Source organism: Triplophysa dalaica, chromosome 13 (genome assembly GCF_015846415.1).
Source record: "Triplophysa dalaica isolate WHDGS20190420 chromosome 13, ASM1584641v1, whole genome shotgun sequence".
Taxonomy (NCBI): Eukaryota; Metazoa; Chordata; class Actinopteri; order Cypriniformes; family Nemacheilidae; genus Triplophysa; species Triplophysa dalaica.
In genome coordinates, this window is record NC_079554.1 from 21,658,366 (window position 1) to 21,685,032 (window position 26,667).

The window sequence follows — 26,667 nt, forward strand, 5'->3', positions numbered from 1 at the left end:
CCAACCCAGATACTTTGTCTTAAAAGAATCCTAGAACAGAACCAGGAAAATATTAACACCAGGGACATGTGTTGTTATTTAATTTAAAATTCAATTTAGTTTAATTTAAGGTTTGAAAACATTACAAAATGACATTTCATGTGTGCTTTTAACTTGGAAAATGTATTAAAACTTGCATGTTTATTGTACAAGAATTCAATAAATGTTTTTAAATTAAAAGAAGTATAAGGTCACGCATTAACATTTGTTCTGGCTGTTAACTCTTACGAACACAATTAGAAATGTTTTGATTGTTAATAAATTGATTTTGTTACTGATTCTATAAAAGTTGTTGTATTAAAATAAACAACACTATCTGTGTTTTTGTCTCAGAAGCAACATTGTGTTTTTGTTTTCCATGTGTTTGTAATGTCAGGTGATGTTAGTAAAACCACATTCAGACTGATGTAGATTGACGTGTTTTATTAAGTGCAGATGTATCTCAGTACAGAATCCAGATGATGATGTATTTCTATGACATCACAGTGTTTGGGTTTCCACATGACAGAACACACACACATTTCTCTGAACTGCCGGAATTTCACATCACGAGTGGATCCCATTGAAACTTTTTGGAATGTTTATTATTATTATTAGTAGTAGTAGTAGGCTAAGTATTTTTGGACAAATAGCAGAACTGCAGAAACACACAAGCGCTGAAAACATCATTAACAAAACATAAACATTAAATAAATAAACGATTGTACCTAATGCAAAGTGAATTTGACGTGGACAAGGTCTTTCAATCGATAAATTAAACATTTGGCTGTCCAGACAAATTATTAAATCAATCACAAATCAATGAATGCCGAACAAATAATTTAAATAAAATATTTGAAATAAATAAATAATAAGATAAATAATCACAAAGATATACACACATAAACAGCAATAATAATAATAGTAGCAATATAAAAGTTATTATTACGAGCAACCCCTCCAACATGTACATGATTAAGGCAGTTTTACAGCATCTATTCAAGGCATTTCTGGCTACACTAAAGGGAGAAAAGCTACAGTCAAATCCCCACAGCTTCACAAGCTCTATTAAAGCTAGAAAGTGATGAAAATATATGTACAGCCTGTGAATTCAAGGCATGTTCTAGGACTCTTAGGTCTAAAAGCTAAAAGCACTTGTGCGGAGATCCTAGAAAAATATTGGAGCAGTCTAAACGCGTCGAGCCTCCAGAAAAAACTACCTCACGTGTGGAAATAGCAGGATCCTCTAGTTTAACAGTCTCTCGTTGCGCATCCGAGTTCATCCTGTGGATTAAGGCACCGTTTTCAGCAGGCAGGACGCACGGGCATCTGGAGGAGAATCACCTGCCTGTTCTCCGACGGATGACACTTGTTGATGTGTCTCGTAAGTCCAGGCGAGCTGTAGAACATGGCCGGGCAGTATTTGCAAGGATACACCTGCGCGGAGTGATGCAGGCGGATGTGTCTCTCCTGGTTGGCTCTGCTGGGGAAGCTCTCCCCGCACACCGGGCACAGGTTGCACTCTGACGCGCTCAGGTTCAATGGTACTTGGCTCTTGTCTGGTGCTGGGAAGCCGTCGTGAACGTCGTGATGGGCCATCACGTGCTTTTTCAAGTACGCCTGGCGTTTGAACTTCTTGCCGCAGTGTTGGCAATCGTAGAGGCCGTCCTCGGAGCCCGATTCGGAAAGTCCGGGGCTGGGAGTGTCCCTGTCGCTGGTCGTCTCTTTCGGCTCCTCGCTCTTTACGGACGCGGGCGTCTTATTGCTCTCCGGGTTGGTGCCCGTCGGGTTTTGCTGCTTCGGCTTGTGCCAGCGCCGGTGTGACGCCAGATTCGCCGGGCAGCTGAAAAGCTTGTCACATTCGGGGCACCTGTACTCGATACGGACGATCCTGGAGCATTTGTGCTGAGCCAGAGAGAAGGGGTCAGCGTACGCCTCTCTGCACAACTGACAGACGAACTCGCCCAGCGGCTTGTCACCGGCTGACATCTGAGATCTGGGTTTCTGCTCCAACGGACCCTCTTTGATTTTCAAGCAAGCCCAGCACTGGCGAGGTGGTCATCTCGTCCTCAAACTGCAATTTCCTCATGGCCTTGGCTTTCTTGGATGCCGGTTTGCCTTTGCGCTCGCTATCCGACGAGGACCTTTTGGTGGCTACTGGGACCGGGTTGCTGGTACCGGTTCGGTTGCTGTTGCTGGTGCCTATTTTTAGATCCACGGGAGCGAACGGGACGTGATCCGAGCCGTTGGGCACAGCTGGGAAGGATTCCGCTGAAATGGGCGAGCCCAGATTGAACCGCCTCTCCAAACACGCCCTCTCGTGCTCTCTGCTCACGGGACGCGTCGGACTGTACACGGACCTGTACACCGTCTCCGGGATCCCGAACTGCACCGGTTTGGCTTGCTGCGAGATGCTCAGGGCGCCTGCATCCGTGCGCGGCGATGCTGGGATGTGCGTAGACGGTGCGCTGGCATCCTGCGCGGCTGGAAACGCTCCCCGCGCTTCATTCTCATCCTCACGGATCCGGTACGAAACAGGTATCGCTTTTTTATTTCTCTTCACTAAAAATCCTCTAGGCATCCTCGCCAACTGAAAGGCACTTTAGATAAGATTGGATCAGAGGCACGCGCGGTGCTGTATTTGGATGCGGTTGGTGATCTTTCAATCACAGAGACATAGCAGCACTCTTTTTAAGCCTAAATGGTGACATTGTTCTCGCCCCTTGCTGCCTCATCCAATCAGATGGAGTTGGAATCCCTATGGATTTGGAAATGGGAGGGTCTGGGTTGGAAATGTAGCGGAGGGGGGATTTGCAGATTGCTCAGCAGATGTACCTGAGCTTTATGATATTAGGACGCTTTGGGCACACGCTGGTTCCTCCTCTTTTCACGCTCTGATGCGTCCCATCAATGCACACGTGCCCTGCCTTTGTAAGCATCCGAAAGGGGCTTCTTCACTCTCAGACCATCAGAATTTGAAATTAAAACGGCAACAAAGAATTTGTGAATTGTGTCACACACACCACGTCCAGTTTTTAAAGAAACCGTGCGCAATTTAAGCACAACGCTCACGCGAAACTGTTTTAAGCTATTTGCGCACAAAAAAAGGTGGCGAGTTGCGTGAGTAATTTGTCTCAAAACTAATTGATTGTATAAATCAGACGCCTACAGGCTTAGTGCATGCGCGACAGTTGAATGCTGGACGTATTAATCACTCATTGCGCGCATACATAATTCATAAAAAGAGGCTCCTCTCGTTTGCATTACAAAAGACACGCTTGTGGAGGACGGGGAGACAGACGCGTGCGCGGACAAAGCGCAGCATCCGCCGAGCATCCTTCTGTTCAAACGCGCATCTTCAGCGCCATCAGTGTTCGTGCCATCATTGTTGTGCTCATATGTGGTGATGTCATTCCAGTGCAACAGTCTCGTCATACTGGAATTTCTCCAAAATTTCTCTCTCTGAATAATCCTCTAGATATTGAGTTGATGATTTGGCAGATTTAGAAAAAAAGCGTTTGCTGCACCCGACCTTTTACGTTTTACAAAATTAGTTTATTTCAACATACGGCGCAGAAGCAAAGCGACAAAGTTGTTTTTGGAATTGCAATGTGTAACCAACTTATGCAAACGCATTTGTCGCATCTGAGCATTCATGATGCACATTCTATCTTGCGCAATCATTGTATTTTCTTTACTTTTACAAACAAATACCCAAAGAAAGTATAACAACATCACAAATGATTAAATATCAATAAATGCTCATATACTTTGATAGTTAAATAATGTCATATCAAATACATTTGAACAATACTTGCTGTATCTGACCATGTTTATGTGCACATTTATACAATAAAATCCACATAATGAAGGACAAAAAAAAGAATCGTAACAATTATTCTTGTTGCATTTCTGTCCAACAGAATTTAAGTAGTAGAGTAAAACACATTATTTTTGTGTGATGTTGGATCATGCGTCTGTGTTTTTCTGCCCCACCTTCATTATCATACAGCTGCTGCTGTCTCAGACTTACCCTCATTCTGCCCTTATCTGCCCCGCCGCACCAATGAGCCACGCTGTGCTCTACATCTCTGCATAATATATAACCAAATACTGCTTAGCACATACATGAAACATTCAACAACAGACAGATATGTTTAATGAATGTCACTCATTACACACCAGAGATTTGCATGAGACAGAATTAATCTGCTTGATTTATTTGCTCAAGTTGCCCCACCCCCAAACATATAGTGCAGTAAATGTAAAACTGAAGGAAATTAAAGATAAAGAAGTGATTGATTACTCCTAATTGTGATGTTATCATGATTACAGCAGTCCCGGCCGGGCGTACATAGTGAGATGATATCGGTTATATTTCAGATAGTCCAGAACGGTCGTCTTCAGAGCAGAACAAGTCTGGCTTTTCCCAAACATCTCGCTGAGATTCATCAGATGGCCTGTCTCTGTTTTATCCCCCACCATCTTCTGAAGAACCTCGTGCATGGAAACCAAACCATTATCGCCCTGAGAAACACAAGACGCATCAACAACAAAAATCCAAAATCGTTCTCAAAAGATTGTAAGCGTGCCGCTGCTGACCTCCACTTTGGCTGAATCCATGATTTGGCGAACCTCTTGCTCAAAGTCCGTAAAGCGGTCGTGAAACAGTGCCAAGCACCAATTCTCTCTGAAGTAGCTGAAAAACATAGAAGAACGCGTTTTTGATATTAAAGTATCAATTCACCCAAAACTCGAATCTCTGTCATCCACATTGACTTCATCTTTATGTCCCAGGCCTTTATGCTGTCGTTTATTTCAGAAACCTTTTAACAGATCTTTGCACACAATCAGGTTCCTAAAAACAACATTATAAAAATGAAACTATATTGGAATCTCTTGAACTTGAAATGATATCTGAACATTTATCGTTTACACTCAAAATAAACAAAGACATAAGTTTCATTTTGTCCACTCATCACACACAGGTCTAATATACAGTATCACGGCCAATCAATTATGTTTATGGGTCTTGATGTTCAGCCCTTCTCCATTATGACATTGAGTGCCGGTCACATTCAGAGTCATGACAAAAGAGCGGTGAAGAATCCTGTTTTAATAAGAGCTCCTGGGTGGCTTAACTATTGTGTCCCGGTGCTGCGGCAAAGCGGATTGCACACCTTCATAAACAGATTAGTAGCACCGAATAATGATTGTGGTGGTGAGAGGTCAGCGGTGTTAAAATACTGGAGCAGAGGTCAAGCTGTAGAAACACATCTTCATGTCACAGATCTGATTTGGAGCATCATAAATAATCCTGCGCATAATTAAACACTTGTGGTGGTTCTGTGTTTAGGCGCAGTGACTTAAATATAACACATATCAATCGAAAAAAATCCTGCAAAACTTAGTGATTTCTTTTGCTTTAGTGTGATAAAGACATAGTTAACCCAAAAATATTTTTCAATTTATTCACCCTCACCTGTAAGACTTTGCTTCTGTTGCAGAACACTAAAGAAGATATTTTGAAGAACCGCACTAAACACAAAACCGCTGAGACATTTCTCAAAATATCTTCTTTGTGTTTCACACCGGAAAGAGTCACATACAGATTTTGAACCCCATGAGGGTGAATGTTGACAATCCTGTGTGTTTAAAGGCTAAACGCATTATCTGAATTTTTGAACCTGTACAAGTCCTGGACTAAACCGTCGTTGTATCTGGAGCGGAGGTGATTGAGCAGCATCTGGTGTTTGCCGTGGAGACACAAGAGGTTGGAGATGGGAAGAGGATTCTTGGAGAGACACGTGATGGTCTCCACCACGTCATGCTGGCTGAGATGCAGGCAAAAGTAGTTCCCTGTTTCAGTCCGGCCTGTCACAATATCACAACCCTAAAAGACAGTTTTAAGTTAGAGGAAGATATGACATAAACGTTGATTTGTGCTGTAACGTGATGCTGAGATTTGTTCTCTGGTTACATGTTGATCTGATGACGCTCGGGTGTTGTTGGCATTCGGTTTCGTGACATGGAGGTAATTGTAGCTGCCTGGTAACCTTCCACCTGTGAATGAAAGATTAACAAAAAATGAATCTTATATCTTTCTATTGCCCATTAGAAAGATACAATCTCTTTTATACCTCAATACTTTTTTCCTAGAAATTAATAAAGCAAATAGAGTAAATGGAAACATTTGCTTAAATCTCATCTGCGTCTCAGATATTTTGTTTCCATATAAAAAGTAAGAGTAATCTCAGTAATCTCCTGCAATGATGTTTACAATAAAACAACTGACAACTCCATCAAATCTACTGGGCCTGGAAACAGCTATAAAAGTTTCCTCTGGGCACATATGTGAATTTAAATCTGATTTCAGACACATTCTTCCTGTGTAACAGATGGTCCTTTCTGTTAAAATCACTTAACCCGTTAGATTAGATTATGTAGATTTACTGTCAATGGTTTTGCGTCAATCTGAGTCAGACAAAAGGGTCTTTTCTTCATTGTAACTAAACAGGATTTTCCACCCAATTATTCCCCACCAGGTGATAACCGTGAGTCTAATAAAGGCATATCGCTTATAAATGTTTCCTCACACTCATAGTCCTATAAAAAGAAACGTGGAGACCTTGGATTTTGGCTTGATTGTAGACTGGAGTCAGGTGCTTGTGGTCTTCCGATGGGCTCACGGGACGCTCCACAGTCGGGTCGAACAGCGGAAGCAGAACAGATGCCAAACTACGTCCCACTTCCTTGGAATTAAAGATGCAACCGGTCCACTGGTCGGCATGGTAACGGCGGGAGTATTTAGTTAAGGGTCCGGCAGCGTATATGGAGGGGTCATTGGTACGGAAAGTGCGATCAATGACCAGACGGCCATCAAACACTAAACAGGCATCATTGATAGCACGGAAGGCATCGCGGTCAACTGTTTCACGAGAGAAGTTAAAGAGTACCTGTAAAAACACAAGTTAAAGTTAAATTAATTATAAAATTAATATAAAATATCAGCCAAGGTATTATTTGAAACACTTAAACTAAACCAAAATGATAAATAAAATCAGTGGGGCAGTCAAATTATTAACTGAAATTGAATAAAAAGAGATTAATTTTGTATATCAATATAAGGAAAAAATGAAAATTGCTAAAAAATTATTCCAAACCTAACATTAAAAACATAAAAGTAAATTCAAAACATTAATAAAATAAAAAACTAGTCTGTGTTGTATTTTAGATTAGATTAGATTAGATTCAACTTTATTGTCATTACACATATACAAGTACAGTGTAACGAAATGTAGTTTAGGTCTAACCAGAAGTGCAATTAGCAAGTGCAGGATATACAGTGTGAATAAATACAGAATACAATATTAGGAAAATACTATACAATGGCCATGTACTATGAAAATGTGACAGTCGGTATGTACTATGAATAATATAGACAGAAGGCTATATACTGTGAACATTAATGTACAGGTGGTTATGAACAGATAACAATATAGACTATACAATAGTGCAAGTGACTATTGAGTGATATGTTGCACTTCCACAATTTTTCAAACAACAATTTTGTTAGATTCATGTTAAAAGGATCATATGATGATCATAAACACATGCAGTAACAGAACTAAGAAAACCTTAAATCCCTAAAAAATAAATTGTCTAAATTATCCAATAAAAAAATAAGATGGTTTTGATGGTATTACTGAGTGTGTTCTTGTTGAGTTATTTGTAGTTTTTTCACTCACTGCACACTGGAGCCGGATGGGAGGGCCAGCGGTGGTGAAGGACACACATGTAATTGGATCCGGGTGCTGTCCATCATTAATTTGAGCCAATAGGCAGTCGTGATGGACGTGGACTTTCTCCTCCTCCAGAGCTTGTTTGACTGCGAGCTCCACAGCGCTGTCATGAAAACAGGGTGACGGGGTGTCATCGGGGGGGTGGACTATATGAATGCGCCCGCCACTGACACCCAGACGAATGAGCGTCTCCACACATGTGTACACGTTTATGATGCTTCCATAAACCACAGCATCACCTGAAGACACACACAAATAACTAGCAGTCAACATCATTTCTAGAGCTGCTTTGTTAGATGTTCCAACATTTTTACTGTGAAACTGAAAGATCTGAACTAAACGATCAAAGTAAAGAACAAATATCTTTAAAATCAATGGTTTCTCCAAGAGTTGAAATGAAGATTGTGTAAACAATTTTGGACGAAACATTTGAGACAAAGTAGATGTTGAAACTAAAAGCCACAAAATCGCTGCATTTGTTCGCTGTCCTTCTGAAACCTCAGATGTCCAAATTGGCTGTTTTGACATTGACAAGCACTTTTTATACTCTTTATTGTTAGATATTTGGGAAAAAACAGTGCAAAAGTATAAGGATCACTAACAATGGTTTGTGACTAAAAATAATGGAGATATAAAGCGATACGAAGGATTTCAGTCGATTCAAACCAACAAATCAACTTACATTCCGCACAATAAAAAGCAGTTTGGCTTAATAGTAAAATAAACGTAAGGCCATTATCATCACACAGGGAGAGAAAAGCAATTTATTAAAGCCTTCGCAGAGATAATCTCATGAAACTGAGAAGGGTCACTTAGCAACCCAGAGAAAGTCCCATTAGAGCAGAAGAAGAGAAAGAGCCACGGACACTGAAGGAAGCAGGAGATGCTCGGATGTCCTTTCACCGCTCACCACCCCCAGACAGCTCTGGACTGATCTAATAGAGATCTGTTGTGTAGGAAGAGCTTTGATGTTTAGATTAGGATGAAAACTAATCAGGCAGAGCTCACGTAACACACACTCAATTACACACATTCATACCTAATGTTATTAAAATTAAAAAACGAGTTTAAGCATTATTTGTGAACATTAATATTGTACTAGAGCTGTGTGTGTAAATTGATGTTTTTGTAACTGCAACATGACATAAAATAATATTTTAAATAGAATTTGCAATGTTTAGAAAATGCATCACATGTGAGCATTTGTTTTACAACATAACTTGTTGAGTTGATATTGGATCTTTAATTAAAGACTTATCTGATGGCACATGCCAAAACCAATGTCCAAAATTGACATCTTTGCTCGTTCTTTAAACATAAAAATATATTAAAGATTTTGTGTTTTTGTGTAGTCGCGTTTTGAGTGTAAAATCTTCAGACGAATTTAATGAGGCTCGACCAAAATAACACACATTGCCATCTTGGATTGATAAGGTTCTGGATTCTGAGCAGTTTTGAGATATATACGTTTTTGATTTTGTACATTTTCTAAAGTCCCAAAATGTACACAACGTAAAGAAAATACACCACAAATTATGTAAATAAGTCATGGATTAAGAATACATGAATAACACAACAATATTAGATAGAACCTTCCAATTCCAAGATGACAACACAAGCAAAGTTTAAAAGTCCGGACCTTGACGTCTGTAGACGAAACCAAGAGAGGATCAGCAAAATATTCTGATAAAACTGATAAAACTCAGTGTTTGCTTTATTACAATTAGATTTTTACGTTTCTATGTTGTCATTGATATTTCCTGGCTTTTCCTTCCAGGTAAAGTAATAAACACTGTTCTTTTTAAATGATTTAATACTGTGTTCTCAAAGTTGACAAGCACTTTTTAATACTTTTTATTGGTTAGATATCTTCAAAACCCAGTGACAAAAATATAAAGGGAGACTAATAATGATTTATGGCACAAATTTTTAGAAGAACAATCATAAAATACTCATCCCTGATAATCTGTAGTTTGCCTTTTTCTCAAATAATGTCGTCTCTCAACTAAATTTACTGTTTTGTTCATTTTGTTTCACATTCCAGTAACGCTCGCAATGTACCGCATAATAAAACAGGATCTACAGAAATGTACTGCCGAGGTACATTATTGTTACAAGTGGTTATGCTATAAATCCTGTTTAGTTATGCGGTACATTTCGTACCGTAATCCAAACCGTTACCCACACTCCTCATATTATGATTGTTTATATGATCCTGAAAGGTCATTAAAAGCAAATCTTGTACAGCTCTGCCCTCTGGACATCACTTTTGTCCGCTGCCGTCTGTATGGAGTATTCTTGAGCGCTCTGTCCATGGTGCTGAAGTCCAAACATCACTCTGAACCTCTGCCCAAACTATCATGATGTCATTTGTGTTGACAACACATTCTAACGCAAGTCTCTGACCGACCCTAATATAAATTCTCATGCCACTAAATAGATATCTTTCATGTGCAGACGGTACAATTAGCATTCTCTATAATCGCTCTACTGCCCGCATTATTAAAGAGACCGTAATTAGTAAACATAATAGGCTTAATCAGACCGAGCCGTGGCTCATCTCTGTCCGGGGAAGATTAATTCTTAGCTCACCCTGCTAATATTAATTTTTCTGTAAATGGAGAGAGATGAGCTTTCACAGTAATGAGCTACTTGTTATGCGGTGACAGCTTTAGAAAAACAGCGCTTTGGTAAATGAGATGAATAGGAGAGGGAGAGGTTTGTTGTGTTACGCTCATCAACTTAAATTATTATAAAAAAAGTTTAAAGAAAAGAAAAAGCAGCTCGCCTGTCCGGTTTAGAAAGTTGTCGATGAGCCAGCGATGGACGCTCCCGCAGTCGTGTTGGTCATTGAGGGAGAAAAGATTGGACGGGACGGGTTGTGAACATGGTGGATTCTGAGTGCCGGTGGTCCGGATACTGGTGTCTGAACTGTTAATACTGGGCATCTGTAATGTTACACATGCAGATACATGACAAGCTCTAAAAGAAGAGTTTATACAAATAAGTGTGTGCGGATGAGTAAAGTCTGACCTGACACTGAAGGCCAGCGCAGAGGATCAAACAGTCGTACTGTACTTTGTGGTTGCTCGCCAGTTCGACATGTTTGGCCTCGCGATCGATGGCCTTCATCTTGTCCGTCACGACGCTGATCCAGGAACGGAAGGACAGCTGGGCGTGATCCTGAGAGCTGTAGCAGTGACTGTAGAGAAACACATTCACACATAAAGCTTCGAGCTGAAAACCGAGCACACTTCAAGAGTGTTTGGACTGAGATTTGATGCTCAGATGTGATGTGGATTGACAGATTGAATCAGATGTGCTGGAAACCACTAACAGACGTATTCATCAGCAGCTGGATGACCTGCTCTGGCATTTTTGGATTGCAACGATAAAAGTTAAAACTTTGAAAGAACAGTTGAGATTTATTTCTTTTTCATCCAAAAATAAAGTATCATTTCTCTTTTCCACAGTGAGAAAGTGGATGGTGACACTTTTGGTGTATGATAGAAGTTGAAATCTGTCATGGTGAGGAAATAAGCTACTTGAGCGAGAGCTCATAGAGCAAAAAGATTTCCTGCAACACCACCACAAATCTCTCTCTCTCTCTCTGAATGCCTCTCATCTGTAATGCGTCTCTCACCTTGTAGCCAGAAATCCCATGTCAGGAGCGGCGTGATCTGGAAGGCCGTGAGTGGAGATGAGGGTGAGATTGTTGAATCTGAGATGCGGACTGTGAAAATAAAAGAAGGCAATAGAAGAACTGAAATATTTCAGGGATCATTTGAAAAATCTAGTTTAACACACGTGTCATGTTTTATAGAAATCCAATTCATCCAGCTCATATTACTTTACATTTACATTGCTTTATCCTATACATTTTACATAGGTATTTGCAATCCCTTGGGAATCGAACCCACAACCTTGCGCTGTTAATGCAATGCTCTTACCACTGAGCTACAGGAAAGCTTTATATCTTTATATCATCTTCAACGATATTGTGCACTGGTTACACAACACTTGCTTTCCTATCACATTTTTTTAATAAAATAAATACATGGTTAAAATAACAATACACACATGGTTAAACCACCTGCACATTGACCTTAAAACACATACACACACTCACAAATACAAACACATACATACTCATACTCATACATACACACACACACACACACTCACAAACACATGCATACTCATACTCATACTCATACATACACACACTCACAAATACATGCATACTCATACTCATACACACACATACAACATACACAGACACACACATTCCATAGATTTCAATTATATTATTTATACACATCTATAAATACTATAACCTAACCGTAACCCAAACATAGATTATTTTTTATATTTTATATATTTACATGTATACAGTGTTTCATCCGAGGAATTCACCAAATGGAGATTGTGCTCAGATTTGGTACACTTTTGGGTCTCCAAAATATATTTAAATTTGTTCACACACACAGACATAGAGCTCCCCCCCCACACACATACTTGTACACACACACACACAGACTCATACACTCACAATGAGCATCACATCATTGTCCCTTCGACATCTGATAAGGTCTATATTTTGAGAACAGATAACAATCCCTGTGGATCTATATTCTCAATACATATTTGGCCATCAGGTCCTCATTTCACATCTATAAAATATAGAGCAGAACACACCCCGTGTGCACAACAGATCTGCTCCATTTTGGGTAATGAGGCTATTTTTCCTACATTTTTTGTTCCTTTTTTTCAGTTGAGACATGAATGCCACTGAATGACGGGTGCACAGTAACAAAAGCACGCGGGGTGTGTGGGGTTATTCCGCAAACACTCGACGGACAGATGCTGAAATCCCTTAATTTCCACCGCTACGCTGGCCCGCGTTAAAGCGCTTTCTTCTCCGACCATCACAGTAAAAGCTTTTCCTTTTGTTTTGTCTTTTTTCCCCTCTTGTTTTGTTTCCTGTGTGTAGTGGTCTCCCCCCCTCCGCCTCCCTCCCCCCCGTCCCCTCAGGAGTGTAAAAAGGTCTCTTGTCATGTAAATGACCTGTTTTGTATGTGCTAGAAAGACATGATCTCTATCTGTGGCGGGAGAGGAAATCAGGCCGGTGTGTGTTGAAAGAGAAGCGCTTGAGGTCTGCGGACCGTCACCGTTGATCAGACGGAGGCACAACGGACACGCAGACGCAGATCTGGATTCTAGCGCTCTAAGCGATGCAGACAGACCGAGCTGCATGTTTCTTCTTCATTTTACATGTTGGACGAATGTGATTAAAGTATATGAAACAGAGTATAAAATATGTCTCCATGAGAACGAAATAATTATTTCATATTCAGTCTCATCTGTGTCTCAAATGTTTCTCTTGAGAAAGAGTCAGAAATCTCACAATTGTCCTCAGATTTTCAATAGAGATGTCAACAATGTGTCAACCTGAGCTCAGATTTATCAAGTCAACATTATTGAAGATCTCAATATGGACTCAAACATTTCAAATCCTGATTATATTACTTCTTCAATCTACATTAATTCAACACCTCCATACTCTTCATGTGCTTCAACAACTACTCTCATTTGTTTGTTTTTATTTTTTAAAGAGAAACTAAGTTAATAACATATAAGATATCTTAAGGAATAAAATCAACAAATAGTTAAAAAAGAAAAGAAACAAATCTAATTCAAATCACAAATGAATTGCTGTAATAAACAAAAGATTCAACTAGAACTATATTGTCCGTGTTTTATGACAAGAATGAAAGGCGCTCGCCTGTGCCGAGTTGAAATGTTAATCTTATGCGAGTGCTTTTCTCTGCGGGCGTTCTTGACCACCAGCTCGGTGTTTCGTCCTTATCAGCGACTGACAGGCCGCTATTGTGGCCAGTGTCTGACTGCTAACTTTAGGGGCCAAGCATCTTTATCGGCCTTTTATGGTCCTGCATTTCACCCCATCCTCGGGGGTGATAAAGGACAAGCGAGAGAAAAGAGGGCCAGTGGGTTTGGCTTGACAGATAAGCTCTGTCGGACACGGCTTCCACCTTCTCCATTAGTCAGGCGGCCTCTACGGGGGCCGAGCGGCCATAAGTTTAGTGGACACTAACTGCCTCATTAGTCAAGTCATTAGCGACAGCAAACACCAATTGCGGGCGGCAGAACAGTGGCGGGCTAATTAAAGGGCCAGCGCGTGACCCCTGCACGCTGCCAGCATCAGACAGCTGCGTGCCCGCCGCTCCTGCCAAACGCACACACAAAACCGCAGAGCGACCCCTGGTTGCCAGGCAGTTATCAGCTCTCGGGGAACAAGCGGGCCTTTAAATCGCAGCTTTGTTTGGTCAAACGCTCCACGAGAGCCTGAATCTCAACCCTTGACATCACCAGAACTGCCTTTCTGTGAACATTGAGAATCATCTGTACTACAGTTTTCTCAATAGTAAACATTCTCAACACCAAACCGGATAGATACAAAACCATCAGTATTTGGTTGTCACAGGTTGTGACTGATTTTGGGTCTGTCGTGGAGAAATGCAGTCTCTGATTTGTCTTATTCATTCATTGTATTCCCATCTGAATCAAATCAAATCTTACATAAAAATTGCTGAGGTATGGACTAAATGACTTTTGACTTGTCAAATCAGAGCTCAGTTTAAGACGTTATTGAGATCTCTTCTGAAGCTCTAATTCGTGACATTCTTGGGAGAAATATCTGAGACGCAGGTGAGACCAAAAGAAAAGTTTCCTTTTGCTCTAAATCTCCTTGATGTCTTGGAGAAATAATTGAAATATTAAAGAGATCTCATCTGTGATTTTTCCTTTTAATGGAAACTCACACCTTTGCTTGCGAACTGCTTTCAAATATTTGACTAAATGTACAACTTCTATTTTTGAAGAAGTGTGTTTGTGCATCTCAAGGCTGTCGCTGCTTTTAAAACACACACACAGAGATGTCAGGTATTAACTGAATCCCGCTGGGTTGAGTGTTATTATATAAGCCGTAAGCTCAGATTTCATGCGATCGCTGTTTGGCTCAAATCCCAGCGAGTCACTCTAACTAATGATAATCACACACAGAAAAACAACCTGTTTCACAAAGACAAAGAATCCTGCTTCTGCTGCTGCCAAAGAAAAATCAAAATCACTAATAAAAGCTCAATTATCGTGTGTAGCGTTTGACCGAAGTAACGTTTCTAAAAACATACACTTACGAGAAAGTCAAGGCTTCGAGGAACGCTAAACCTGTGTCAGACGCTCCAACTACCACGATCCTGCTGTTGATGGTGACCTTCGGCTCCATGCTGAGTTTTCTGTTGGTGTAATAGAGGGCAAAGGGATCCTGGCCAGAAGAAACAAGATCAGATGATGAGAAATGATATCAGTTTGGTCATTCACAGCAAATGTTGGCAGTGCATTCTGATTTAAATCAATCACCATACTTGATCAAAATATTTTATTTCAAAATGACTCCATTTATTGTTTAATGTAAAACAAACTTTAAAAGAAAACACGTGTTATAAAACATACTTTTAAAACATACTATTGTGAATTTATTCATTTAGCAGATGCTTTCCCCAAAAAACCTTAAACAAGAAAGCATTTGATTTGATTGATTTGTTTTTAAGTATGTGCAATCCCTTGGATCGAACCGATGACCTCGGTGTTGCAAGCGTCATGCTCTAACCACTGAGCTACAGGAAAACAAACATCACACAAGAGAGCGTCAACACTTGCATCCTTCCTCCTTCAAGGGGAACAGGATTAAGGATTTGCGACCTAGAATATGATAATTTCATATAAATTGTTCAGTTGTTTTGGTGGAAGTGAGAGATTGTGGTTTTGAATGTTGTTTGTTTTGGTGCACACTACTTTATACAGCCGCGGAATAAAAAGGGAGCATTTAGGTTTTCTGATTTTAAAACTTACTATTTGTGTTTAAGTAAAATGCTAATTTTTGTTTCATTCTGTGAACTTCTAAAAACATTTATACCAAATTTCAAATCAACACATTGTTTCTATTTACATTTATTTGCAGAAAATGATAACTGGAGAAATGGGTGAAAATAGCAGAAAAGACCCTGTATTTTTTCAGACCTCAAAGAAAGCGAGGAAGACAAGTTCAGATTCCCTGATAGGTAATACAAGTCACAATTCTACATATATAAAACTATATATATTTAGGAAAAGTCCCCCCAAAAAATGATGCAATTATAACTGATCACAGTTTTCACCTGTCTTTTCATGCTTTTCAATATGTTTTGAAAGAATAAGTTTATGGGTAATTAATGCTATTTTTGAATTATTTTGTTTGTTTTCATTTAACTAAGTATGCCAAATCATTAAGCATTACATTGAGAACATTCTTGAATATTCAGAGCAATCCTTTACAAACAAATCCCATATATGGCATAGTGCAACCAGACGCAGACACACACACACACAAACGTCCTTTTAGTGCTCAGGTAAATGTTTGTCCTTTAATCACATATCTGCCGTTTCTCTAAAAGCCAATCACACCAGTTCATCTGTTTGGAAGGTTTGCCTCCGACAAAATAGTTATATTAAAGCGAGAGCCTGTGTGTTTCACCGAGCGCTCATCTTTCTAAAAGATACCGGCTCACCGAACAGCAAAAACACATTTGCATTAGCCAGCACTGTAACTAATCTAAACAAATGGAAAATTCCTAATGTCAAAGAGTTCTGCCGCTGAGAGAGAAGGCAAACCCACTCCATCAAATACACACAGAATTGCCTCTACACCTAATATAATGCATTGAAACTTTCCAATGTGCCCATTTTCATATTCTTAAAGCAGGTCGTCTTTGAATGCATTGAAAGCGAACATCTGCTGTGTTCTCTTCATCGTGCGCTCTCTCCTTCTCTAATTGGCCCTTGAGCATGAATAATTTGAGGGATTTGTACCGTGCTACACCTTATCCCATTTAACACGGAGGAACAGAAGGAGAAGCAGTGTACTCTGGGAAGAGAGAACGAGACACAGAACTACGTCAGTTGAATTTTAAGGAAACATGGATGATACACAGCCATCAGTGACCGGCTCTTCACAGACACTCGTTCATTTCTATAATCAAATACACGATCTGAAGCGCTTTCAATGCCGGACGTGTCAAGACACCAGCAGGTCAAGATAATGAGAAGATGATTTTTGGAAAATTATTTCATTTATTTTTATCAATGAGATGAAAATCTCACATTTTTCATCGAGTTCAACCAAATCCACATATCATAACATCAGTCTCCTCATCTGATTACGATACAGTAACCAGACATCAAAAACAGCCGACTTTGTTCTCCCTGTCCAGGTAAAGCGGACAGGTGCGTGGATCTGAAACGCTGGCGACAATGCAGGACTTCAGCGAAACGTAATGGCCTTCGTAACACAACACTCTATTGACGAAGAGCAAACAGGTGCTTTAACTCTGATTAATTCATCTGAAGCGGACGCAGGATTAACGCCGTCCTGGCGCTCTTATCTGCAGCGCTGCCTGGACACCACCGTTGCTCGGCTACCAAACTCAGCGACAGCTTGTGTCGTCCCGCTAATGCATCACACACACAAATAAACTGTAAAACACGAGCTAAGGTTCAGAACCCAGTGCGCTTCTTTACAAATACTGATGTGCACGAATACATCCGAGAACTTTTAATGTTGTGTAGCTGGGTGTATCGTTGGCTTTCGGACAAGGAACCTCAGGGCCTCTAGAGCTGGGGTTTATAAACTTTAACACAAATAATGAAGGAAAGTAACAAAACTTTTCTTTTATAGCATCCTGGTGTATTTTATCAAAGAACAGGGCTTACATGACACACTATGAGTAAAGTAGATTGTCACGATGTAGAAACGTGTTCATTTAAATCCCCCTCTAGTAACACACACACTCACACACACACACATCACACGCACACACACATCCCGCACACACTCACACACACACACACACATCACACACAACACACACACACACAGGTCTGCAGCAGCTGTTGGTCGTTGTGATCATAGCTGGATAAGCACACTGCTAGTTTACCTGTTAGAAATCAGCGTAAACATTCGCCACCATCTGCTCCACCCATCCATCTGCTTCATTAGCAGCAGACGTTCAATAACCCCGGGCTAAAAGAGCATTTAGTGTGTTTAACTTACAGCTAACCATTCTGATGGACTAAACGGATAACAACGAGGTGAATGTGTACTTACACGCCATGAATTATTGATAAACGTTAGAGAGAGAAACAAAGACGCCCCAGTGACCCTTCACACTTTATGAATAATGAGTTTTGATAAATGACATGTTGTGATGAGTGATGGCAGAATTACAGCACAGCGCCTTCTTGTGGTTTAACACTTCCTTCACAATGTAGTGTTAGCATTATATTTACAAGTTTGGAAGACGCTTTCCAAATTGCAATCGAACCCATGATGGTTGTGTTACTAATGCTCTTTGAAGTGAGCTACAGTATGAGATCTGTAAATGTGTCTGTTTTGACAGATGTGATACTATCAATCTGTTCTAGCAGGAGGACCTGTAGATTTCCGTCTGACCTGTTGTCTGGTGATGTGGCGGGAGGGTGCGTTGATGCCCAGCTCCTCCAGCGGGTAGATGATCTGCCGTCTCGGGCTCACGGGTACCATGAAGTTCAGCACGGCTGCCAGAGAGCGAGAACTGACATTCTGAAAGCACAGGAGGAAAACAAAGAAGTGAAGAGAGAGCGTAAAAGTTTCAGTTAAAGATATTCAAGGAAATTAGTAATATAGTTTAAAGAGATATTTCATCATTTATCCACCCTGATGTCATTCCAAACCTGTATGACTTTCTGTCGTCTGCAGAACAAAAAAGAAGATATTTTGAAGAATGTCGATGATCAAACAACACACATCAGACGCAAACACAATTTTGAAGAATGTCAATGATCAAACAACACCGAACCACATTGACTTCCATTGCATGATCACAAAATCACTGAGACATTTCTCAAAATATCTTCTTTTCACAGTTCCTGAAGTTTTGCCCACTTCATGGCTGTGCTAGGATGGGTAGAGAGTTAATTTAAATCCCCCACTAGCAACACACATAAACAACAAACACAAACACACACACACACTGAGACATTTCTCAAAATAACTTCTTTTCACAGTTCTTCAAGTTTTGCCCACCTCATGGCTGTGCTGGGTCGGGTAGAGAGGGTAATAAAGGCAGGTCTTGTGTGCCAAGCGTAGCGCCTCTTTAAAGAAATGCTTGCCGTGGTGCTGGCATATTGGGTTGAGGATGAAGTGACACAGGCGGCCGTGTTCCTCTCTCTGGTGATGGCTAAAATACATAAACCGCTCGATGTCAAAGTTGGCTTGAATAAACTCAATGTCCTGCAACATGAAAACAGAAAGATGTAGCAAAGCATTTGTGGTGAGGGAATATGATGACGAGTTGAACAACATCGAGTTTACCTCTTCATCTCTGATGATCATCAAACCAACAATCTGAGCCTTCACCCGAAACACGAAAGCCTGAAGAGCCGCCCCATCCTGTAAATAAGAGATTACACGCTGCGTTCAATCACCTGTACCTAGTGTCCAAATGTGTATAAGAATAGTTGTGGTGACAAACCGCGTCTTTTCGGGCCTGCAGAAATAGATCCAGGTCATCACGGACGGATTTCTCCTGGTTAAGACTTTTTATCAGAGTCTGGACTGCTGGGATATCATCCGACACTGCGACGCGCACTTCCAGGGTCCTGACGGAGAGAAAAAAGACATTGAACTGATGTGTAATCATGATGTTGGTGATTGATTTGATATGATGTGTGTGCATGTGTGTACCTGAGCAGCCCCCAGCGATGGCACAGGTACAGCTCATGTGGGAATGTGCTGTTCTCACGAGGAATGATTCTGAGGAAGGACTGAAGGAGAGGGAATTCTGGAGCCGGTTTGGGAACAGAGATGACACAGTATTCCCGATCCTGCACAACACAACACATTAGGTGACATACAGTCTTCAAAATAAAGGTGCTTCACAGCGATGCCATAGCAGAACCAGTTTTGGTTCCACAAAGAACCAGACCAAACCAGACCTCTTTCTTACTTTTATAACCTAAAGAACCTTAAAAAAAAATATCTAAAAAAACACGTGCAAAGATTATTGAGGAAAGAATGGCTGCTGTAGAGGATCACCAAAATATTATTAAATGATCAAACTCTACTCTGAAAGTGTTTGCTTTAATCTTTATTAGCTTTTTGCTTTTCCATGAAATTGTTTTGTATATTCGAATAAAAACTATATTTCCTATAAGCAGTAGTTTGCATTTTTGGGCAAATAGTTTTGTCAAATAAATATGAAGAGTTCAGTTGCAAACCCCTTAGTCAATAATGAGATTACGATGTTAAGTGAATATATGAAATATTTTTGTTTTAAAACCCGCTCAAATAAAATACCACTACTGGATTTAATCTGGATTCATAGGGTTTTGCATCTTAACTCTTCATATCCTAAGGTTTGGTTGTCCTATTTTGTACCATACAGCTCATATTTTCACGGTTTACTCAAACCTAAATAATTTAGTAAAACCAAGTGCATATGTGCTCTGGATAACTCAACAAACAACATAACATACTCACAGGATAAAGTGTAAACAGGTAAGGCAGGAGGTCCGCTGATCTTTGGAAGAAACAAGACAACAAGAGAAATGTTTGGAAACGTCATCTGTCAGTGTTGGCCGGTCCAGAGAGAATGTGCTCTTGTTGGTCTCGCTGTCACTTTAAGCATTTTCCTCATTAATTACATGTTCATACTCTGTGGGGTGCAACAGGACTCCATATTCCACAACAGCTGCCCAATAATGTGACACACAGAGCCCATCAGCAGGAGCCAAATAACATTCAGACATCTACAGCAACTGGAGCTCCGCCAGATCAGTTTAAACCTGAACCCCATTCTTTATAGATATTTAGATCTTTTAAACTTTTTTAGTTTTAAATGTTTTCCTGAGGTCTATTAAATGTGTGCTTATTGTCCTAGTAAACATTAAATATAAACCACCATTCAAGACTCACTGGACTTTCAGGACAAATACAATTAAGCAAAAATATCAAATGTAATAATTTACTAAAGTTAAAAATATTTTTCAAATGTTTCTGAAACAGATAACTAATAAGGGAAAACATCTGTCTATAGACCGTTTCATCGGACGCGCGCTCGCCCGACCCTCCGTTAACGTCCGGTTTGTGTTTGGCTAGGTCTAAATAATATAACTATTTATATTTTATTTCATGTCTCTTAATATTAATTTGTATCATTTTTTATTTTATTAATTGTATTTAACAAACGATTTGTTGAATTTTGTTGTATGTTTATGTTTACGCGTGGTACATTGATATCTAGAGGTGGAGCTTGGTATCGCAGTCTAAATTGAAAGTATTGTGCAGACGAGTTTAGTAAAGTAACGGTTCTTCTCGGTTTCTTTTGCTCATTATCATAAATAAGCATCAGGCATCCTTTTGTTTGTGAACGAGTACCGGAAGTTAACTGCAACCCACGAATGCGCGCATGCGGAGTAACATTTGTTCATGTTGTCACTTTGAAACTCTATAGGAGCTCAAGAGTCAGAGTGAATTCCTTCTTAACGCATGAGATGCTACTTGACAAAACAGTCATATTTAATTTCAATTTTTTTAGTCACCAAGTATAAAAGTTCAATTTGCGTTCTGAACACCACACGGTACTCAGGCCTGTGATCTCACCTCATTTCAAACCTCTTTTCCATAGTAAAGAGCTGAATGCAGAAAGCATTAGGAGATCGGTCTGGTTCGGAATCCTCGCAGGAGGCAGTGTCTCTTGACTCTGCATTCTCTGGCTAATAAGAAAAAACAATAAATAAACCAAAACATGAGCTGCTCCACCACATTACAATAGATTCCTAATAGTTTTGGGTAACATAAGTAAGTCAAATGTAAAGACAATGTCTTATACTGACCAGGGATGTGTCAGAAGGGTCTCCACCTTGTGTCTCTTCTCCCGGATCCAATTCACCCTGTAAATGTTTGTTTCCTCATTAACTTAAACTGTATGAATTGAGCGCAAGAAGCGTAGAATGCTTTTTATCATGCACTAAAGCAAGTGATGTTTGCCTTTGCAGCACCAAAACAATGATTTTAAAATCCCTTCTGTGTTTTTCACCTCCACAGACACACACGAGGTGAGATGTTCCTCCTCTGATGGTGTTGGCTCCTCTGGTTTGACTGTTTGATCCACTGCATTCGTCTTTCTCAGTTCTTCAAATGCTCCAAGCTCAAAGCATGTGTTTAGAAGCTTCAGGTCAATGTGATCACTCAAGCTGACAAACCCTACAACACATCCTTCAATCTGCACATACACACGCATCACAGGCAGTTTTTATTAAATACATGTTACAAAGTGAAAAGTCTTAAAATAAGAGTGTAAAGGCCTAAGACGATACCCCCTCTGTAACAATTTATGAAAAAAGGAACTATTCAGTCACTTCTTGTAATCCTCCTGGGCGATGTACAGTCGTTCTCCGGACATTTAGACAAAGGCAAACCCGCTACAGATGTCTGGGCACAATATGTGCACTGTGAGCATGTCATGAGCCCTCATCTGCCATATGTCGCATGAACACATGTCAGTATGCGCCGTAGGCGAGGGAGAGGGCGATCTGTCACCCCATCATTCCTGAGAAAACATCGCCTAACACAATGTCTGTCCCACTTTTAGAAATGCATTCAGAAAACATACATTCTGTTGTCGTTAGCTCTCAATAATGTCATCTCAAACCTGCATGACAACAGTCTTATATGGAAGATTGTGAAGAATGTTGACACTGTTCTTTAAACCACACAATGAACGTGAATAAAGAAAGAAGTCAATCACAAAATGATGAGCAACATATACTTTCGTGGTCCACAGATTTGAGTGCAGAGGGGTTCAATAACACACTAGTAGAAATGTATATACTGCTGTCTAGGAATGAAAACGGAGATTAAGACAACTTAAAAAGTTGATTTGTATTCCTGATCGATAAAAGCGCAAAATCTTGGTTCAACATTTGTACACATGTTTGAACTTTAAAGGAATGTTAATGGACATGACCGACCTCACAGACGACAGCGTGATTCTCCTCGCCCTGAGACTCGATGAGCTCAGACAGAAAATACGGCCCGTGGGTTTCCACCAGTGACTCGATCTGATCTGCAAATATCTGCATGATGTCATCGTGATCCTCCACTCTGGAAAGCATTGATTTTTAATATGATGTACTGAAAAATGTTTAAACCGTGTAACTATGAATTATACTCATGTTTATGTGTTTTACACCTTATATTTTTTATAAAAAAGTGAATAAAAGATGTGTTTAAACCTGGCTCTGCGGACATGGAGCCGTGGACAGTGATTGTGTCGATGACAAACATAAACTGGACTTTGAATTTCCTCCTTGAGACACGTTAAAGGACCAAAGATCTTCTCTAGTCCTGCTTCTGGATAGAGCGTTGTTAACTTTAATACAAATATGTTGAAAAAGAATGTTAATAAATGTACTGGACATTGCGTTTTCTTACCGAGTGGCCCTCTGTAGGGAGTCATGAGGCAGATGTGTTCCAACTCCACAATGGCATTGAAGACGGTTCTAAAAGTTGCATTGGATGGAAATAAATCTATGATCACGAGATTTGCAGATTCACTAGAACATGATTGAATGGAAGCAGGAAGACATTGCTTTACAGTCAAAACAATTTGTGCGGCAAGAAAATAAGATTCAGTTGCACTCTAACCAGATCACAAGAAAAGTCTGTCATGTTTGAGGAAATTGTGATCGAAATCAAAGGGCAAACTGTGGGTTCACATGAAAAAGAGTAGAGCAGCAATACTGCTACAGATGAATATCGCAGTTTGGGGACATATTCCAATCAAAAAGAAAAAGAAAATATAAACGAAATTATTACGAAATATTAAGGAAAGAAAATATGCCTTTTGATGAGCTGATTTAATTTAGTGTGTTGCCAAAATATTTCGAGACATTTGTGATGCAAGCCTTAAATTGCAACATATTTATACACCTAAGTCAGCCTATTTCAATAAATAAAGACATACATAAAAACAAAATACATAAAAAATGTCAAAAAGAAAAGCTGCCTCCATTACCTGACTATCTCTTTAGCTCCCCCAATAGAGAAGCTAGGCTGAGCGACAAAGAGGCGCAGAAAGAGAGTGTTCAGAGGCTGGAGGACATAAGAATGACTATCAGATACATGTGTGTCATATTGAATATAATAGACGTAAACACAGTTTCACAGACATGGCTTAAGGCAGGACTTTGCCTTTGCCTGAGTTATATTCAGTTAAGATCCATTTTAGTCTGAGACTCCCCTTAAGCCTTGTCTGTAAAACTGGGCCATTGTGATTCATTTGCCTACAGTCATTTTTTGGGCATTGTCAGGGTTTGTGAAATAAATTCTCCCAGCATGCCTGATCCACCAGCTCTTCCATGGGGTGGTCAGAGAAGGATGCATGAGCGAGCACTTTATCCTTACTGGTGCTCAGTGTCACGGCCAGATTTGCTTTCTCCCTGCAACAAGACAAAAAAATCTGTTTTGTGACTACTGCCTTTAGGATAACACTTTACATTACAGGTACCCTTTATGAAGCATTTATAAATGTGTTCACTAATCATTCATTAAATAAGTAATTTACAGATCCATTATAAAGCAGTTATAACTGCATGAATAAATAAGGGGGATTCTAACAAAATACCTGCCAATAGTGAGCAGGTATAAGAAAACCAAAATATCACCTACAGCGTCCAGTCTGACAGCCTATTGCAAACAACATCAAGATCATATGAATCTGCTTTCGAGTCAAACAAATAATGAATAAATACATTTATTAAGCATTTATAACATGTGAGTCATAAATGGCTCTCTATTAGGCAGGTATTTCGTTAGAATCCTCCTTTAATTCATGCAGTAATGATAACTGCTTTACAAGCAATACATGACTTATTAATGAACACATATGTAAATGCTTTATGAAGGGTACCTTAATGTAAAGTGTTATCGCCTTTGGTTATGAATGTGTACCTGCTTGAATGTTTTTAAAGTTCTTCTTCCTGAAAGACTTAGTTTAATCTTTATGAAACGTACAGATATAAAGCATGTGTACATTAATCACAAGGTACATCACGGTTCTATACACAATGCATGGCTCACGATACCGAAAATATCCCAATGAACCGATTCTGCGATAATCGGTATGTTACTTGGCAATCCTATAACGATACATCACGATACCTATGACTCTATGAAAAGAAAACGCCCATGGAAAGGTTCAGTGCAACATTTTGTCACTTAATTTAAGTGTTCAGAAGATAAATTATTAATGTATTACCAACATGAGTAACATTTCAAGTAAATTAAGCATTTTATTCTTAAATCAAAAGCTTATCTTTGTGAACTGACACATTTAGCTCCCTTAAGAAATTGGATGAACCAGGTACATTTCTAAATATATCAGCCTCTTATTTAAACCTTATTTGAACATCTCAGTGTTAACTATCTTAAATTAAATAAACTTGAAAACACCTCAGCGTTAACCAGCTTAAATAAAATAAACATGAAAAGATCTTAGTTAACATCTTATTAAACCTTCATTCCCATATTTGCACGGAGCATCAATTATTTTACGAGCCCTATCTGGTATCCTCTTAAAAAGATTTTAATCTTTTCAAATTTTGTTTTTGAATGCCCTTTTAATTTCCTTTTTTATATTTTGCATTATCATTTAACTGGTATTTTGTTATTCATCTTTCTCTTGTTTTATATATTTATTTGTTTATATTGTATAATTGCGGTGCTTTTGTAACATATACTAATCTCTAATAAAAAACTCCTAAACCCTTTCTGACTAGTTAACGCTTGTTCACGTTTCCCTCATTCGTTTCATAAGCGCCACCCAGTGGAACCTTGAAGTAATAACGCTTGGAAATATATTTAAAACGTCTTTTTAATTATTATTTAAAATATCGGTGTTTGACGCCAGAGTATCGATTCTCGTATCGCACGTGGAGGACGACGATACACCGTCATATCGATGTATTGTCCCACCCCTAATATTTACAATACTGTAGTGGTGCTCCAGTCTCTCATTTATTATAATTGTATGAAAATAAGTGACTTTCAACGGGTTTTTTGTGCTATAAAGTCAAATAGATGATAATATTCACGTATTGCTGAACTTTTCCTGTAACACTCACAGAAGGTGAATAACATTGACTCTGCCAAACACAGCAACGGTGGACGGACTGATCAGAAGATTGATCTCCTGAGCATCCGATGACTCTGTTCTTCTCACAGTCACACTTTCAACTGTTCCCGCTGATGACGTGATGGTGCTCATGTTAAAACTAAAAAAAGCAACATAAATGTTAGTTTCTATTCTGATACATGCCACTTGTGTGAACAGTAATCTGTTTCTATTGCAGAATATTATTTTATTGGTAATATTATGTCCTAAAATATTTAAAGATTAAAACAGTAAACGTGTCCATCACTTTTCTTGAATTTTAACGACGCCACATAATGTCTTTTTACCAAATAATTCATTTCCGTGCCATTATATTGACCAAAATGACGCGGTACTAAAGGCTTTATTTTTATGTTAATGTTTTTACGCGCTAGGAAATTAAACAAACCAACCTTTCGATCGAACCTAAAGCCTCTCTTTCCTTAACGCTAAATGGCGATTGCTCAAGTAAATGCTGTTAGCAAGCGTCTAGTAACCATAGAGACGGGCGGGTGTGGATGATGCAGTGCGCACACTGA

The 26,667-nt window shown here is 39.5% G+C and overlaps 2 protein-coding genes across 2 annotated transcripts; both read right to left on the minus strand.

Moving 5' to 3' along the window:
- Nucleotides 1–447: 447 nt before the first annotated feature.
- On the minus strand, nucleotides 448–2,666 carry insm1a (insulinoma-associated 1a). The gene is given in 2 exon segments (XM_056764743.1): nucleotides 448–2,052; nucleotides 2,054–2,666. Coding segments are annotated over 2 exon segments (1,275 nt in total). The 5' UTR covers nucleotides 2,600–2,666; the 3' UTR covers nucleotides 448–1,323.
- Nucleotides 2,667–3,985: 1,319 nt separating this feature from the next.
- cfap61 (cilia and flagella associated protein 61) lies at nucleotides 3,986–26,649 on the minus strand. Its single transcript, XM_056764871.1, is given in 27 exon segments — nucleotides 3,986–4,545; nucleotides 4,621–4,717; nucleotides 5,706–5,911; nucleotides 5,999–6,081; nucleotides 6,647–6,974; nucleotides 7,767–8,059; nucleotides 10,609–10,768; nucleotides 10,854–11,022; nucleotides 11,464–11,553; nucleotides 15,038–15,165; nucleotides 18,388–18,516; nucleotides 19,000–19,206; nucleotides 19,288–19,365; nucleotides 19,448–19,574; nucleotides 19,660–19,799; nucleotides 20,455–20,494; nucleotides 21,577–21,689; nucleotides 21,810–21,866; nucleotides 22,013–22,198; nucleotides 22,947–23,079; nucleotides 23,211–23,328; nucleotides 23,410–23,477; nucleotides 23,993–24,069; nucleotides 24,265–24,300; nucleotides 24,302–24,416; nucleotides 26,100–26,249; nucleotides 26,542–26,649. Coding segments are annotated over 26 exon segments (3,519 nt in total). The 5' UTR covers nucleotides 26,243–26,249; nucleotides 26,542–26,649; the 3' UTR covers nucleotides 3,986–4,347.
- Between the last annotated feature and the right edge of the window lie 18 nt (nucleotides 26,650–26,667).